The following is a 19,253-nucleotide window of genomic DNA, read 5'->3' as shown; positions in this document are numbered from 1 at the left end:
CCAGGAATTGATGCAGAGCAAAAGGAGCAGAACCAGGAGAACATGGTACACAGAGACTGATACACTGTGGCACAATCAAATGTAATGGACTTAAGCAGCAATGCAATGATCCAGGAAAATTCTAAAGGACTTATGAGAAAGAATGCTATCCACATCCAGGGAAAGAACTGTGTATGAATTGGAGAGGCACTGGTCAAAGGAAACTGGACATCTAAGGAAGGATAGTATGGAAAGAAAGGAAGAGAGGGATTAACACTAAGGAGGAACAGAGGAGATAGAAATGCACAGCTAATAATTTTGATATTGAATGTAAATGAGATTAATTCAACCATGAGAAGAAAATGGATAGTAGAAAAGATTAAAAAATCAGGATCTGACAATGTGCTGTTTACAAGAAACACATTAAAAATGGGAGACACACATAGAATAAAGGTGAGGGAGTAGAGCAAAATATATTATACTATACATCAGCTGATCTAAGGAAGGCAGGCATACATTTTATCTTCTCTTACTCTTTGTTTTTGTTTTTAAATACTTCCTTTCTCTCTATAGATGTGAAAAGTGATTTCTTCCTTGTTCCACTAATTTATATATAATGTGATCTTTTATATCTAGGTCAGGTATTCATTGAAGGTTATTCTTGGTATACCGCTTAAGGTATTGGTCTGAACCTAATTTATTCCTGTTTTTGAAGAAAGAAATTATCTTTTTAAATTTTAATCCAAGGCTCTAAGGATGAGACCTGGACATAAAATGATAAATTATTTTATGGCTCATTCTTTCTTTTATCCCTCCCCCCCAATTTCACATAAAAACCATTTTTGAGAATTGTTTTGTATCTTTATGATTCACATTCTCTTCCTTTCTCTCTGCTTCTCCTCTCCAAGGTAATAAATAGTCTAATATAGGTTATAGCAGTGCTTTCATGCAATACACGCTTCCATATTTCCCAAGCCATGACAAAAGGCACATAACACAGACAAAAAAACTCATGAAGGAAATAAAGTGAAAGATGCCATGCTTTGATCTTCAATCAGATTCTAACAGTTCCTTCTTTGGCCGTGGATAGCCTTTCTTCCCCCCACTCTCCCCCTTAAACCCTTACCTTCTGTCTTGGAATCAATACTGTGTATTGGTTCCAAGGCAGAAGAGTGGTAAGGGCTAGGCAATAGGGGTTAAGTGACTTTCCCAGGGTCACACAGCTGGGAAGTGTCTGAGGCCACATTTGAACCTAGGACCTCCCGTCTCTAGGGCTGGTTCTCAATCCACTGAGCTACCCAGCTGCCCCCTGGATAGCCATTTTTTATCATGAGTTCACTGGGATTATTTTGGGACTCAGTTTTGCGGATAACAGTTTGGTCCTTCATAGTTGATCATCATACAATATTTCTGTTACTGTATGCACTATTCTCCTACAACTCTTTTTCTTAGCCAATAAGTGCCAGATTGTTTTGGTGATCATCATTGTTTCATATACTTTCAAATTTATATGGCTAGATTCTCTTTCTTCATTTATTTTAAAAACTAATTATGTTGGTATTCTTGTTGGTATTTTTCCTGAAATAGAAGCTCCATGAAAGCAAAAACTATGTCTTATGCACACAACACAAAATAATCATCAACTCTTCAAAGTATTGTAACTTTATAACAACAAATACACAATATCTACTGGATGAAAAAAAGAAAATCATTTAAATACCACCAATTAAATACTAGGGGAAAAACCCTACAAACACTGAGCATGACAGACTCTATTCCACAGAAAATGCTGCCATTTTAACCTCAAAGTCAGTAGAAGTTGTTTCTGATTTTTAGGTAGCTTACCTTTTCCACGTCTGCCTTGGTTGCATTGGTGTCATTGTCCAATCTTTCGTAGCTCTGCTGAGCCTTTTCTGCCTCTCTGCACTCCCTCTCAAACTTCTTTTTACTCTGCAGAAATAAAAGTATGCCACTAACTATATAAAATTTAAGTGATCTTATTTATTATAAAATCTTTATGTACATTAAAATCAGTATACTTTTCTTAAACATTAGTCATTGAAAAAGCCAGCTTCTGAAGGCAGAGGCCATATCCTGGTCACCTTTATTTCTGAACAGATGTTTGTTTCCACTACAGCAGAGATTTATAACCTTTTTTAATGTTAATAAGTCCCCTTTGGCAAACTGATAGTCTCAGAATACTGCTCTAAATGCACAAAATACAATACATAGGTTTGCAAAGGGAACCAATTCCACTAAAATATAGTTATTTTTAAAAGTCCATAGACAGCAAGTTAAGAACTCCCACATAGTGACTTTTCTTAAATGCTATTGTCATTTTATCTGTTGTTCTTTTGACTTTACTTTAATCACTCTGTATTTATGTTTAAGACTTCTCTCATTTCTATGAATTCTTATTATCTGTCATTCCTTTTGTCAAATAATATCCATTATAGTTCTATCTCGGTCACTGGACACATATTTTGTTTTCAGCTGTTTAAATTTTTGTCACAAGTAATGTTGCTTTGTGTACTTTCAAACTTTTCTATCAATAACCTTCTTGGAATGAGGTTTTTAAGTTAACATATCTAAGTTTACCCATCTTCCAATAATAAAACCAGAACATTCAGTTCTAGATTTTTCATGAAGATAGGAAACATGAATAGTTTCTTTCTCTGCCAACTAATCAGGTGCTTTGGTTATAGAGATATATTGGTTTAAACATAAAATGAATAAAAGAAAAGGAAAATGAAGACAATGTGGAAGAATAATAGACAATGTAATGGTTAGGTACCTATTCACAGACAGAGAAATAAAAGACCTCAGTAGCCATCTAATCCAACCCCTGGAAGAAAGGAATTCATGCTGCTCTAGAACATACAGCCTCTATTTTATTCATTTATTTATTTTTTGTTTATTTATTTATTGGTTTGTTTGTTTAGACCATTACCTTCCATCTTGGAATCAATACTTTGCATTGGTTCCAAGGCAGAAGAGTGGTAAGGGCTAGGCAATGGAGGTCAAGTGACTTGCCCAGAGTCACACAGCTAGGAAGTGGCTGAGGCCAGATTTGACTCTAGGATCTCCTGTCTCTAGGCCTGGTTCTCAATCCACTGAGCCACTCTTGCTCCCTAAGCCTCTGTTTTAACACTTCAGATGTAGGGAGGAATCCACTACCTTTTGAAGTAGCTGTTCTATTTTAGAGATTCCAAGAACAATTCCAAGAACTACAAAGTTTTCCTCACTCAAGCAAATTCCCCCATTGCTTCTGGTTGTGTCTCTAGGGCCTAAGAAGGCAAATTCAATCTTTCTATATGTAGTCCTTTGAATTTTTGAAGATTACTCTCCTCTCCACTCTGAATCTGCCTTTCTACAAGCTCATGCCCAATTCCTTAATTCAATCATCATGCGCCCCAGGAATCAAGAATCTTCACCATATGATTGTCCTTGTCTGGACTTGCTCCAGATTATATGCCTTTCTTAGACTGTGGTGTCACAACATTCCAAATGAGGTCACATGGAAACACTGGAAATATCATCTCCCCTTTTTTTGGATATTAGGCTTCTGCTACATCACAATGATGACTTAAGCTAAGTCAGCAGTGCATTCTACTGAAACCCCCAGATCTTTTTCATTACAACTTCTATCTATTCAAGACTCCCCAATTTTATTTTTTAACATGACTTTCTTATATCTAAATGCAAGATTGTACATTTGTTCGATTTGACTCAATGTTCTTGGCCTGTTAAGATCCTTTTGGATCCTAACAATGACATTCACTGCTTTAGGTTTTTCTTCCTGCTTTGAGTCACCTGCAAATTTGATGAGCATATTATCTATGTCTTTATCCAAGTCAATGAGAAAAGCATTAAACCGAACAGGACAAACCACACTAGAGATATTAAGAATTTAATAAATGCTCAACCCATGTCAGCAGTCAGACAACATAGTGAGCACAGCTGATAAGGCTTGATGGTCCTGGCCCTCCATTTTACTGGAAGGAATAAAGTGAGTGGCCAGATCTGCTTCAAACTAAGAAACTGGTGAGACCTAGGTCCCCAGAAACTTGGAAAAGGGGAAACAGGGACTAAAGGTCAAAAGTAGAATGGGGATTTCTTGTTTCCCTGTTTTAATATTGTTTTTCTGAACCTGGTATTTTGACATACAAGTACATGGATATTTAATTAGTATTTTCTGAATGAATATTTTATTATGTGAAATTTGTTCATTTATACATGCCACAAAATAGTTTTTCTCCCCAAGTTTTAGATGATCCTACCAGCAATTATCTGATTTTCATCTTCTGTTAAATAAAGACATAATAATAAATATCTGTTGAATGAATACATGTATCCAAACTGATTAATTAGAAAATTCAGGCCTTTAAAGATGCTAATTTGTAAGAAAATTAATGGATCACAACCAATCTAGTAAAGATACTTTTAAATTTTGTATTATTGAAAATAAGAGAAAAATAATTTTCATAAAATTGAATTTCTACAATCTGACCCCAGGACAGTAATTTCCAGATTCTATGGCTAAACCTTTCATTTCAATATAATTCTTGCTGTCTCAGAAAAAGTACACAAGGACCCAAGTAGTACCTAAAGACAAAAGAAACAGCCTCAAAAGAACTAGAAAGAGAGGGTACATGTGCACACGCAAGCACATATACCAAGGGCAAGATTAATTTTTGCAAAAGAAGTGCTAATATCTGGGGAGATTAAGGACTGAGAGGAGAGATACTAAAGATGCATCGGAACTGAGCTCTGAAGAAAACTTGAGAGGATTTTCAGAGGTATAGGTGAAAAGTGTTAATAAATACAGGCATGGAACACAGCCTGAGCAAACAAATAGAAAACAGGAAAAGGAGGCCAGTTTGAACCATAAAGAATATGAAAAGGAGCAATATGTAGTCAGAAAAGTAGGTTGGAGGCAATTTGCAAAAGGCTTAAAATGCCAGTCAGAGAAGCTATGTATCTAGTTCTTGAGGTCCAGGAGACCTCTGGAGTTTACAGAGCTGGAGAGTAATATGGACTCCAATGTCTCAGAAAGGGGGATCACTGGTACACTGTGTGTGTAGGATGGATTAGGGGAGGGGCAGAATCAAGGCAGGGAAGATCTGTATAGAAATATTCTACAGAAGACCAACCAAGAAGGAATGAGGATTTAAACTAATAAAGAGGAGATCCATCCAAGAGAGGTAGCAAAAAACATAACTGTTGTCTCTTGATATCACTTGACAAAGGATTGGAGATTAAAGAGTCACGTATAACAAAGAAGAAGAGTAGAAGGGTTGAGGATTTTTCCAAAGTTATGAACATGGGTGGAAAGATGGTGTAATATCAGAAAAAAAGACAAAAGCTCGGAGAAGGGCTAGAGTTGAGGGAAAAGGGTTTTAAAACATTGAGTTTGAGATTCTTGTGAGCTGTCCAGTTAATGTGGAACTATAAAGCAAAAGACAAAATATAGGGATATATATAGAGATCTGTTAAGTCATCAAACAACATGCATTTCTTAAGTATTTGCTATACCCAGTGCTGGGGTCAGATAAAGAAATCCTACCTTCAAGAAGTTTATGTCTATCTACAGAGAGACAGATATAGATATATAAATAAAATATCAGTCAACAATCAAACATTGATTAAGTGATGACTGTGCCAGGCATTGTACTAAGTGCTGAGGATACAAAAAGAGGCTAAAGGTAGTCCCAACCCTCAAAAAGCTTATAATTGACTGGGAGAGACAACATGCAAACAAATACATGACCTCTATACAGGATAAATAGGACATAATAAAAAAGAAAAAAAGAAAGAAAACACTAGAATCAAGAGGGATTAGTGTGTATCAGTAGTCAGAGCAGAAAAGAGAAGAGAGAGTATTCCAGGTATAGGAGCCAGTCAGAGAGAATTCTGGGAGCTGAGAGAAGTATCTTATTTATGGGACAACCAGGAAGGCAGTGTCCCTGGATTGAGGAGTATATGTTGAGAAATTATGTATAAAAAGAATGGAAAGGTAGGACGGGATTTGATAGTTATGAAGGGTTTTGACAGCATCTTGTATTTGATCCTAAGGATGAGAAGAAGACACTAGAGTTTGAGAGGGAGTGGGATGTGGAGAAATGGAAAGGTCTGTACTTGAGTAAAATTACTCTGGTGGCTGAATGGAGGATAGGTTGGAGCAAGGAGAGGCTTATAACACACAGACCCCTCAGCATGTATTGCTAGAGTCCAGATGGGAGGAGATAAAGGACTGCACCAGAGTGAGGGCAGTGTCAGAGGAAAGAAAGGGACACATTTGAGAGATTTGCAAAGGTGAAGGTTGACAAACCTCCAGATTAGATATGGAGATGGTAAAAGATAGTAAGGAATATAGTAGGGTAACTCCTTGGTTATAACCCTGAGGGACTGGGAAAATGGCACCATCCTTTACAGTAATAAAGAAGATTATTTGTGGGAGATTTGGGGGGCAGAAAATAATGAGTTCCATTTTGGACCCACAATTCATAATATTCTATTTATTATTTTATAAGCTATCAAATAACAAATCTAATATTGATTTTCAGTATTACATTGAAACATTAAACTAAAAAAAAATACAGAATACAAGAAATGCCCGATGACCAGAGAGTTCTATAACAAAACTACAGATTAATCATGTGAACATTAAAACTCACATTATCCATCTGTTTCCAGCACATGTCAAGATATTGCTGAGCTTTTCGTCCTTCTTGGAGATGCTAAAAAGTGTAATGAGATAGAAAATGAAATTATTTTTTAAAACAAACTAAATAAAAAATTTCTAACATAATGTTTCATTTTTCAAAATGAATCTTTTCATTTTTTCAAAAGCATTGTTGACTAATTGAGACATGGAGAGAGTTCTATTCAAGTAATATCTTGGTACAGGAAATAATTTTGAAGTTATCAATCGGCATAATCCTGTAAAATGAATTTGTGCTTAAAACTAAAAAGGATTATATAAATTAGCTAAGTAAAATTATCTTGAAAAGGTACCATTAAAAATTCTAGTATAAGGGGGCAGCTGGGTGGCTCAGTGGATTAAGAGTCAGAACTAAAGATGGAGAGGTCCTAGGTTCAAATCTGGCCTTAGCCACTTCCTAGCTGTGTGACCCTCAACCCCCACTGGCTAGCCCATACCTCTCTTCTGCCTTGGAACCAATACACAGTGTTGATTCCAAGATAGAAGGTAAGGGTTATTTAAAAAAAAAAAATTCTAGTTTAAGAGAAAATCATTCCATGATGAAAAAATATATTAAAATTAAGCAAGTGATTTTCCCCAATTATAATATTTTGAATATGGTACATGGACATAAAATATGGTAATTACCATTTTTCTTTCTGTTTTCAGATCATGAGAATACCTCATTAATTCACCATATACTCTGTGTCCCATTTCTTCTGCTACTACTTCTCGTTGCCCAGCATAGTCATTTAATTCATTAAGGATGTTAAAAAATGCTATACAGGAGGTAAACCTGTCAAAAACAAATGTAAAAGGATAAAACAGATTTTTTTTTAATTCACTGAGGCTGTTTTTAGTTAAGTAGAAAAAGAATTTGGGCTGATGACAAATGTTAATATGTTCAACTTAATTATGGTTAAACTTTATTGCACTTCAAATGGGAAGATCCTAAACCAGGCCTTTAAATGGACATATATTTCCAAATCTCTTGAAGCAACCTAATTTTTAAGTAAAAGGATACCTAGGGAGGAAAAGAAAAAAGAATACTACCTGTAGTCCCTTTTACCATACTAGTAATTGCTTAAGATGTCAAATTACTGGCCTGACCTTGGGAATGAACTTGGTTGGGTTCCTAGGCTTGGAAGCTGAACTTGTTGCAGAGATGATGTGCTTGCGTCAGGTTGGAACCTGCAATCATACCACTCAAGTGCATCCCGATGGGTGATTTACAGGACAACTTTTGTATCAGCTCTGGACACAGCTGCCTGTTTGCCTGCCCATCTCCTGAAGGGAAGTATGGTGCCATTATGGTTGGCACTAAAAAGGGGGATAAAGGGGGCAAAAATAAGGGTAAAGAATGTGTGTGGAGGGAAGGAGAGAAACAAAGAGAGTCACCATATTAAAATACATAGATCTACTCCTTATGCTTTTGATTACCTTTTAATTATTGTGAAATATTACCAATATGGTGATCTGATAGCTCAGAAATCTATAACAAAGCTAACAATTCTGACCTCTAATGTAAGGTAATTATATTAAAACTACACATACCAGAAAGCATTGGAGGTTTTCCTTTTTTTTCCCCTTTTTAAAGGATTTCTGGATTATGTGCATTTATGTACATCATAGTATACATGTATTTCTCTATTGTATGTCTAAGTTAGAAACCATTCTATCTCCTCCATGTGCCTAGAACACTGCACTGAAAATATGAAGCATTTAAGAATCAAGGTTTGCTAGGCAAATAACCTTGACAAGAAACTCATGCTGTATTTCCAGTTTCTCTTATTCTGTTCAGGGAATTATAATTAGATACTCTTAAAAGCTGTTTTCCTTATCTTCTATCTAGTTAGTTAACAATCAGAATATTTTCTTCAAAAAAAAAAAAGCAAAAATCACAAAAAATAAAGCATGAAAAATTGGGACTATCATCTAGCCAAATTTACCTCTGAAGGTTGTGACGTACACAATACACCTGAGCCTTAAAGCCTTGGTCCATATTGAAAACTTTCTCTTAGATTATTTCAGAAAGTAGTATATATATCAAGTCCACTTACAGAGGTAATATTCATAAAAGGATACAAGAAATTCCTTTTTACATGGTTAATAATTAAGAATTAATAAATTCCTTGATATTTCTTTTTTAAATGCAAAAAATGAAATTAATGTTGAAATATTATTGGAAACTTTAATATAAAGGCAAAAGGCAAATTACTTCAAACTGCATTTTTTTCAATAGCTTATCCGTCCTGTAATTAAGAAAATCTTATTTCCTTCTTTAGTAAACATTATGAAGTAACATCCTATATTTCTATCTTAGCCTTTAAGGTATTATTAACACTACTTGCAACCAATTTATTTATTTATTTACTTTGGTTTTTTGGTTTACTGATGTCAAAAGTTCTACATTATCATTAAAAGAATTAGGAATTTATAAAAAACTCTTGACAAGTATAATAATAAAAATTTTTACAAGATAGTTATATAGTTGCATAATGACATCATAGTGTTAAGTTAAATAAACAGATGTTTTATAAATAAATACAAAAAAAAGTGTTTTACCTAGGTTCTTCATCTTTGGATGAACGCTTAGGGCAATATTTCTTAACCAAATTCCTAAATAGAGAGAAAGGAAATTACATAAATGCATTAATTAAATATAAGTACTATAAAAGTTTCTAATTCTTATATAATTGCAATATAGTTAGAAAAGCAGGAAGAGGATTTGCATACATTTCCTAGTGAAACAAAACAAAGATCAATCCATTCCTATAACTCTACTCTAAAGCACTCCCCTTGTGGCATGTACTATTCACTTCTTAATAGCATTTTAAAAAAATTTTCTTGGTCATGTGGGAATGAAGGCATTGAAATTAAGGACCAAAAAATTGGGCAGCTTTATAAGCATATATATTTCTTAAAAACAAACAAGCAAACAACCAACCTATATTTCATCTTAGAATCCATATTGTGTTTTGGTTCCAAGGCAGAAGAACAGTAAGGGCTAGGCAATACCTATTGTACCATATTGATTTGCTAGTTACTCTCTGCTACTATTCTCAGGATTATCAAAGTCTCTATAATGGGGCTTTCCTAGAAAAAGGGTTGGAGGGTAGGGGGTGCCACCCCTTCTAAAGGTAGCAGAATCTGTTATAATTTCTGGTTGGATTTCTTGATCTCTACTCAGCATCGTGCTAACTTTATAGTTATGCTGGAGCAGGTACATGGAGGAGCTATATTTATATTCAGATTATCTTGGAATAGACAAAGATTTCACTTAAATAAGGTTTCTAGAAAGATTTAAATTTTCTGTCACTTTGTTATTGTCCTTTCAAGAGTAGAAAGGAATCACACAGGACTGAACATTCTTTTTGTACTTTTTCCTTTAGTTGAAAAACACTTTTTAAAGAGAGGGGAAAAAATGATTAGTAAATTTATTTGGTTTAGGTTTATAGCATGTGAAATAGAGCTTCTATAGCATACATTCTCTTAAGTGTTTATGCCAAAGGAAACATGATATAGAGGATAGTATGCTAGATTTGAAATCACTAAAATCTGAGTTCAAATAGTAGGCTAGTCCTACTACCTGTGGAATCCCAGGCAATTCATTAAAACTCTCTGGGTCTCAGCTTCTTCATTTGCAAAATACTGTACTTGATGATCCCTAAAGTCACTTCCCAATCAAAATCTATGATTCTATTAAATTTGCCCTCTAGTCAATACATAACCTGTTTGTGTTGTATTTTATCATAGAAATTGTTAAGAATCTATGATCAAACTAAAGTTTAACTGTGTCTGGTGGTATGCCATCATAAAATTAATGTGCCATATTGGATGGGAACTGATGATAAAGGCTGGTGGTAATGATATGGGGTGTTTCCTATAATTTGTCTTATTAGTTTTTCCATCTTTTTAGTCTTGATTTTGGTATTTATATTGGATTCTGGTGATCCTAGCCATTGCCAAAAGCTTTTAAAGAAAAATAAATTATATTGTACAGTAGATGACTCAAGGACAGGTACTATTTCAAACTAGAATGGCACCTGGCACAAAGTACTCAATAAATCCTCTTTGAATTTAATCAACTGAATTAGAAAGGCAAAAGAAGGACCTAAAAGGACACTGAAGACTCCTATTCTGGTAGAACATTTATTTTAAAAAATCATCTCTGTGGAGACAATTCACTTTCCCTTTCTAGAAAGCAGTTTATTCATCATTAAGTGAGAAGGCTGGGCAAAGGGATCTTTCTAGTTTTATTGTTTTCTAACTCTATACTTCTAAAGAATATAGAGTCAAAAATTCATAGGCAGAAACTATTTTACAATGGGAATACTATCAATTATGCAGAAACAAAGCAATTGAATTAGTGATCTGGACACCAATTTTTGAACAAACATTTATTTTTAGTTTGTTTTTTTCTTCAACTAGCAAAAATCTGTCTTCTTTCCCTCCCAAGTCTTACCCCACCCCTCAATTGAGAAAGAAAATTAAAACCATAAAATTTCTGTATGGTGAAACAAAACAAAGTTCTACATTTGCCATGTAAAAACAAGAGACAACAAGAGAGGGAAAGTGAGACACAGAGAGGTAATGGTTGGTCATTACTGTGATCAGAATTCTTATTCTTTCAAAGTTGTTTGTCTTCACAACATTATTGTCATTGTACACAGTACATTCTTGTTCTGCACCCTTCACTATGCATCAGTTGATATAAAAAACCTCCAGGTTTTTCTGAAACCATCCTCTACATCATCTTTTTTTTTTTTAAATCCTTACCTTCTGTCTTAGATTCAATGCTGTGTATTGATTCTAAGGCAGAAGAGTTGTATGGGTGAGGCAATGGGGGTTAAGTAACTAGTCCAGGATCACACAGCTAGGAAGTATCTGAGGCCACATTTGAACCCAGGATCTCCTGCCTCTGGGTCTGTCTCTCAATCCACTGAGCCACCTAGCCGTTCCCCCCCTATATCATTTCTTATAGTACAAGAGTACTTATGCACCATATCATAACTTGCTCAGTCATGACAGGTATCCCTTCATTCTAGATTCTTTGCCACCACAAAGAGAGCTGCTATAAATATTTTTTTACATCCTTATTAAGTTTGCTTTGGCATAGGACTAATTCCTCTCTTAATCTACTCTCCCTCTTATTTCTCCTTATCCATCCTCCCAATTGCCTCCTGCTTCTCTATTTTGTGAAATCCATTTCTGTGCCCAACTTTGTATGTGTATATACATTCTTCTTGCCTTTGACTAATTCAAATGAGAGTGAGGTTCAAGTGTTAGCCAATCACTAAGTTTCCTCTCCCTTTCTCTACCTCATTTATTTCCATTTCCATTCTTCTTCTAAGATCATTCAGTCAAAATGAACTACTTTCAGATCTTCTATCTAATTAATCAGACTCCCTCTATGACCCCTGATGATAGGGCTCAAAATATCATATGTATCATATTTCCCATATTCAAACAGTTTACATCTTGTTAGTCCTTTATAATTTCTTTTCATGCTCACCTTTTTACATTTCTTTGACTCTATTATTTGTAATTCTAAGTTTCTCTGCAACTCTGGTCTTTTCAACAGGATTGTTTGGAAACCATCCATTTCATTAAAAAATCAATTTTCCCCTATAGAATTACTCCCAGTTTTATTGGGTGGATTATTCTTGGCTACACATTATATCTTTGGCCTTCTGGAATATCATATTCCAACTATCCACTTAAAAGTGGTAGCTGTGGGAGGCAGCTGGGTAGCTCTGTGGATTGAGAACCAGGAGAGACAGGAGGTCCTAAGTTCAAAACTAGCCTCAGACACTTCCTAGCTGTGTGACCCTGGGCAAGTCACTTAACCTCCATTGCCTGGCCTGTACCTCTCTTCTGCCTTGGAACCAAAATACAGTGTTGATTCTAAGATGGAAGGTAAGAGTTTAAAAAAAATAGTGGTAGCTGTGAAATCTTGTATGATCCTAACTGTGGCTCTTCAGTACTTGAATTTTTTCTTTCTGGTTGCTTTAAGTAATTTTAATTTGAAGTGGAAAATTCTGGGTTTTGGTTATAATGTTCTTGGGAGTTTCCATTTTGAGGCTTTTTTAAGAGGTAGGTAATCATAGAACTTTTCTATTTTCACTTTGCCTATTGGCTTTAAAAGATCTGGGCAGTTTTCTCTTATGATTTCTTAAAATTATATGGCTTTTTTGGGGATCATAGTTTTCAAGTAGATCAAGAATCACTGAAATATTTCTCCATAATTTGTTTTCCAAGTCAATTATTTTCACAATGAGATAGTTCATATTTTCTTCTATTTTTTCCAGTCTTTTGACTTTTTATAAATATTTCTCATTGTCTATAGTCACTAACTTATATTTCTTCTACTCTCATTTTCAGAGTTTGCTGCATGGGAAAGTTTTTCATTTGTTTATTTATTTAATTAGTTAATTTAGAATATTTTTCCATGGCTACATGATTCATGTTCTCTCTCCCCTTCTCCATTCCCTCTCCCAGAGCCAGTGAGTAATTCCACTGGGTTTTATAAATAGTATTGATCAAGACCTATTTCCATATTATTAATATTTGCTATAGAGTGAGCATTTAGAGTCTACATTCCCAATCATATCTCCATGAAACCATGTGATCAAGCAAATGCTTTTCTTCTGTGTTTCTACTCCCACAGTTCTTTCTCTGGATATGGATAGTATTCTTTCTCTTAAGTCCCTCAGAATTACCCTGGATAAATGCATTACTACTAGTAGAGAAGTCCATTATGTTCAATTGTGCCACAGTGTATCAATTCCCAGAGGTCATTCTAGTTCACATAGAAATACTCCAGTTCATTATTCCTTTGAGCACAATAGTATTCCATCACCAACAGATACCACAATTTGTTCAGCCATTCCCCAATTGAAGGGCATCTCCTCATTTTCCAATGTTTTGCCACCACAAAGAGCCCAACTATAAATATTTTTGTATATATATTTTTCCCTATCATCTCTTTGGGGTATAAACCCAGCAGTGGTATGGCAGGATCAAAGGGCAGGAATCTTTTAAAGCCCTTTGTACATAGTTCCAAATTGCCTTCCAGAATGTTTGGACCAATTCACAACTCCACCAGCAATGCATTAGTGTCCCAATTTTGACACATCTGCATGGGAAAGTTTTATAACTTTCGTACCAAGATGTTAAATCCCTCTCCATAAGTTTTCTTCTAGCACTCATTTAATTTATTTTTTTAAGTATATATGGGAAGAGAGCTGGTTACTAAAAATTCTAGCTTCATCTCTGTGAGGAATTCTTGTGGCCAACCTATATTTTACACAATGAGGCTTTGCTTAATAGATATTTTTAGAATCATTCTTTTTTTCTTCTTAGTTTGAGTCTTGAACTTCCTTGTCACCATAATAGTCTTTATGGTCAGGTTCTTCTTTTTGGTTTGCTCATTTTTCTTTCAGCCTACTTCCTGACTTTGGCCTTTATGTTGGGACTAGGCTCTGTCCAATTTTTGTGGGAAGATCTGGGCTGGTTCTACTGATATTTCCTTGGAGAACTGAGTGTTGTGTTATTCTAGGATCTAAGGGACACCTCAAGCTGGAGACCTGAAAGTTTTCACAGACTCCTGGCGAAGTCTGATTGCTAGTCTACCTTGCACAGCTCTGCAAGGACCTCACCTAGATTTATGTCTAAACCTATGGGCTTATCCCATTTGGAGATCCAATAAATTGTTGCTGGGCTCAGCCAATATTAGCTAGTTGGAAAGTTGAACTGGTTCAGGGAGATAACCCTTGAGACAAGAGATTCCTGTCCTGTTTATTCCTCAGTAGGCTTCAAACTGGATTGTAAACTTGGATTGAAACCCTGCTCTGCTACAGTTATATCAGTGCTGCTGACCTCTAAACTTACTCCTTTCTCAGTATACAAACTAAAGTCCATATACTCCTCCACCCTGAAATCCCACCCTTAAGTGCAGGCCATCTCGTCAATAAGCCCTGAATCTGGGACCCTGAACCAAATAGGGAATGACCAGGCTGCCAGTTAGCACCTTTTACCACACCCTTCATGAGTTTAAGGCTCTCTAGGCTGTATGTGAGAACTTTCTTTGCCCTTGTGAAGAACTTTTCCTTGTGCTAGAATGCTCTACCAGACAGATCCTGTCCTTATTGTCCAGAATTCTGTCTCCCTATGATGAGGTGAGCTAAAAAAACGACTCACTATGATTTTTAATTGGATTTCTTGATCAAGATATGGTCTGGTACATTTGCTAGATCTACCTGAGGAAGCTGTATGTGGAGAAGGGAAGGGAGAACTCAAAGTTCTCTTTCCTGCTTCTCTACCATCTTGGTCCTACCTTTACAAATATTTGTCTTCAACAAAGTAAGACTATTCAATTGTTTCTCATTTGAAGCTATAGTGTCTACTCTACAAACTAATAACCTACATACAAAAAGATTTCCTTAAAGTTTACTTAATTTCTTAATATTTGCAAGTTTGATCCTCTTTCAGGTAAGTCAAATATAGTAGGAATACTTAATATTCAAATCAGATTATAGGCTATGGGATAAATTCTAGAGCATTTATTTGAACTTGAGTGAAAATGCTGAGTAAACAAGTCTAAAGAAAAGTGCAAGACATTACAGAGACTACATGAAGAGATAAAAAAGATAAACTGAGTTGAATTTCCAAGTCCTGCATTCCATCTATTGCCTCTCAAGTAAACAAATGTAGGTCAAACGCTGTAATAATTACACCAGGAAATAAGAAGACATCTCAAATGCCAAAAGGAAAAAGGCACGTGGCATTAAAGCCACATGTTATTTTTCTTCCACATCCCTCCCTTTCCCTCCAGATGGCTGACAGGTTAAAAAGAGATGAAGACCAAAAGGATTAAATAAAAATTTATAGTCAAGAATCAAATAGTAGAAATATATTTACATCATCTGATCTCAACATTTTTATAACATTGTTAAAAACAAGAGAAACTTATTTTTAAAAAGGTGGCAAGATAGCACGTTAGAAGACCTGTGTTCAAATTCTAACCTTTCCACTTACTGTGATTACAAGTCCTTTACCCTCCCCATATTTCTTATCTGTAAAATAAGGGGGCTAGTCTAGATGGCTTCTGGTGTTTCTTAGTTCTAAACTTATCATTGCATTCCCTATGATCCTATAATCTGCTGATAATTTCTCAAATGAAAAACAAATGTAGTTAAATAAAAGTTCCTACTTAATATTATATCTCTTAAGGAAGAACTGAAAATGGGTGAGTAGAAGAAATAACTTAAAAGATAAAAGGAACATTCAAGGTATTAAAATTTAAAGTTGTTTGCAAGAAGTATGGTATTGCATACTTGTAGTCCTTGCTGCTGAGTAGACTGAAACTGGTAGAAGGTGGATAATTCTGAACTTCAGAAGTAGTAAGGTTGATCAGGTGTCTAGTGGCAATATTGGAAGCCCTCACAAGTGAAGGACCATCACATCCTACCTCAAGAAAGGTTAAATTGGCCCAGAATGGAAAAATATATAGCAGGTTTAACACCCTGCATGCAGATCAGTACTGAGACTATATCAATGACTATACTACCAGTCTGGGAAAGAGAGAGGACAAGGAAGAAAAAGTACTGAGAATAATAGGAAAATACAATGGATAATAATATCCAGACATAGAAAGATCTCAAAAGGTTAGACAATATGAACCAAATCTAGGAAAATAAATGTAATGCAAATAAATAATAAACCCTATACTTAGATTTTAAAAATCAACTTCATAAACAGAAAATGTGAGTTAAAAGATATGTAGTACACAAGATTAAGAGTAAAAATCATAACAAAAGGAAAAAAGAAACAAATAGCTAATGTGGCCTTAGACTGCATTAACAGAGGAACAGTAACAAGAAAAATGTAAGTCGGTACACTGGATTATGGACAAACCATATCTAGAATACGATATTCAGTTTTGGGAATGACTACTCAGGAAGGAGTATTGGTAAATGGTAGTGCAACCAGAAAAGAGAAGCAAGGATAGTGCATGGTATTAAAAAAAAAAGCCACAACATCAGCTGAATGAAGATATTTAACTTGCAGTAAAAAAGATTTAGAGGCTATATAATAGCAATTTTCAAGTATTTGAAGACTACCATGTAGTAAAAATAGATAAAACTTTTTCTACTTAGTCCCATAAGACAAAAATCAGAATAATAGATGGAAAGCAAAATGGTAGATTTTAGACTGATATAAAAAAACTTTCTAATAGTCACTTCTATTCTAAAGTAGAATAAAGCTGTTACAAGTAGAAGTTCATCATCATTGAAAACTTTTAAGCAGAACATGGGTGACCCACTTAACTTGTCAGAGATATTGAAAAAGGGATTTCTATTTGGATTTGAGTTGCCCTAACAAGTTTTCCTTCAATTCCAGGATTTTTAAAAAAAATTCTTCTAGGTTTAAAAATGTGAATATTAAATTTAACCCTTCCCCGATTGTGAAAATAAAATTAATTAACTCTCCCCTGATTGTGAAGATTAAATTGTAACCCCTGCCCATTTTTAAATTTAATCACCAAAGGAGTAAACATCCTATTCACACTTGTGTGGGGGAGATCTGTGACCCATGTGTGCAATAGTGGGTGACTAATCAGAATTAAACTGACTGCCCCTGGGCAGTCCTAAAGCAAAGCTTCAACTGTGATTGGTAGATATAAAATTAGGGGAAGGCACAGGAAGTGACATAAAAGAAAGCATCTTTAAAAGGGAGTTACAACTTCCTGAGTGGAGTTTTTTTTAATTTGGAGTTCTACTTGGAGTTGAACTTCCTGTGAGAGACAGTTCTTCATTCTTGGAGTTGGGACTGGAGAAGAATCTGCTGACTGGACCGGAGACCCTGCTCTTGGTGAGGCTATTCTTACATCTCTTCCTTTGAAGTGACACATGGTGAGTGAAAAGGCTCACTCCTTTTTTAGATTTTCTGAAGAAACTGGCCTCAGGAGAGACCTACTTCTTGAGAGAGACTTCCCCAGGTCCTTGGCTACAAGGGCTGAGGCCTCTCAGGTTAAACTCCCCTGCCTGGTAAGCCGGGGCCGGGAGTAAATTACATAGTGCTTAGGCTAGATATCTTATCCTATCCTCTCTCTGATTTTCTTACTTTATTCTTTCTATATTTTGTAAATAAATTATAAATAAATCTCTTTGGAATAAATTAAATTCCTGGTGACTCTATTTTAAATATAATCCAATCCAACCACTCCTTTTTCCCTTTACAAAAATAAAAGAAATTCATATTAATAAGCCCTTATAAGCATCCAGGGGAAAAAGTCAAGCAGGCATGAAAAGCAAAAAATTGTATTGTGTAAATTAAGAATGTAAGTTTTCTCCTTTGATTATACATTTATCTACCAATTATCTCAAAAATAATCATTATTATTATTAATCTATGAAATTTTAATAGATATAAAGAAAATTAACTTACCTCAACTGTTTCGCATAGTTCTGTTCAATCTCTATCCTCTCTTTAACAAATTTTGCATACCTTTCCAAGAAGTCAATTCCCCATTGTGTATGCTTATCCAAGTTATCAAACTGATCCTATAAAATAAGAAAAAAATTATTAAAATCCTAAATATTTATTTACATGTTTTAACCAACTTCTGATAAATAATCATAAATTCTGAGCTATAATCTATTCCAACCTAATTATTTTCTAAGAGCAGAAACAAATAAAGAAAACTATGATTATTTTTTCCAAAAAAATACAGATATTGAGGATCAAAAGTCAAAATTATACCAACTCTTAATCCATTCATTCTACTATATCACACATTTCTTGTCCTACTGCTATTAAATATATTTACCCAATTATTTGGTATGGGATATGGCAAGACAACATTTTTGATACTTAAAATATTTCTGTTCTCCCTCCCTCCCATTTTTAAATATATATATTTTAGCATCATCTTCATTTCTGTATATATACCTTCTCTATTCCCTGTAATCAAGAATTTTTTAAAAAGGAAGGATAGAAAAAAACAGTTCAATAAAACTAACCAACTCATTAATTGAGTCTAACATATAGTCATTTCAGATATTCTTGAGTACTTCCAACTTCTGCAAAAATGGAAGGGAGATGCTTTTTCTCATCTGTATTTTGAAGCTAACCTGAGTCATATATATACATATATATTTATTATGATATTTATAAAGTAAAACAAGTACCTTTAAAATCTACCACATTATGTAAGAATAAAAATAAAAAGAATGATGAATCAATAACTGGTTTATACAGCACAAAATTGAAATCTCTCATTTTTGAAATTCAGGATTAATAAGGGAACAACAAAACAAATTAATTTTGGTTTGGAAAACAATAGTAGTTAGTATTTATATAGTGCTCTAAAGTTTAAAAAGTGTTTTATATATGTTGATTTCATTTTTCCTCACAACAAACCTGTGAAGTAGATTCTAGTAACATTTTATAGACAAAGAAATTGAGGCTGAGGATAAAGGTTAAGTGGCTTAATCTATGAACAGTGCTACAGAGTGTGAAATGTGATTTGAATTCAGGTCTTCCAAACTTATGTCCAACATCCCAT

The 19,253-nt window shown here is 34.6% G+C and overlaps 1 protein-coding gene across 7 annotated transcripts in view; it reads right to left on the bottom strand.

Moving 5' to 3' along the window:
• The window catches only part of FNBP1L (formin binding protein 1 like), a 112,351-nt gene that overhangs the window by 29,598 nt on the left and 63,500 nt on the right, over positions 1-19,253 (bottom strand). For 6 of the 7 annotated variants that reach the window (XM_007484987.3, XM_056819093.1, XM_007484988.3 and 3 more), the window contains 5 exons: positions 18,134-18,249; positions 9,248-9,301; positions 7,331-7,478; positions 6,657-6,719; positions 1,825-1,929 (listed from right to left, as the gene is read on the bottom strand). In XM_007484987.3, the coding sequence (XP_007485049.1) occupies positions 1,825-1,929; positions 6,657-6,719; positions 7,331-7,478; positions 9,248-9,301; positions 18,134-18,249 (486 nt within the window). Of the gene's footprint in view, positions 1-1,824; positions 1,930-6,656; positions 6,720-7,330; positions 7,479-7,792; positions 8,003-9,247; positions 9,302-18,133; positions 18,250-19,253 lie in introns of those variants that run through there. The other variant, XM_056819095.1, reaches the window with a different exon arrangement.

The sequence above is a fragment of the Monodelphis domestica genome, chromosome 2 (genome assembly GCF_027887165.1).
Source record: "Monodelphis domestica isolate mMonDom1 chromosome 2, mMonDom1.pri, whole genome shotgun sequence".
NCBI lineage: Eukaryota > Metazoa > Chordata > Mammalia > Didelphimorphia > Didelphidae > Monodelphis > Monodelphis domestica.
Note: the sequence above shows the minus strand (reverse complement) of the source record. Positions and strands in the feature narration are given on the sequence as shown.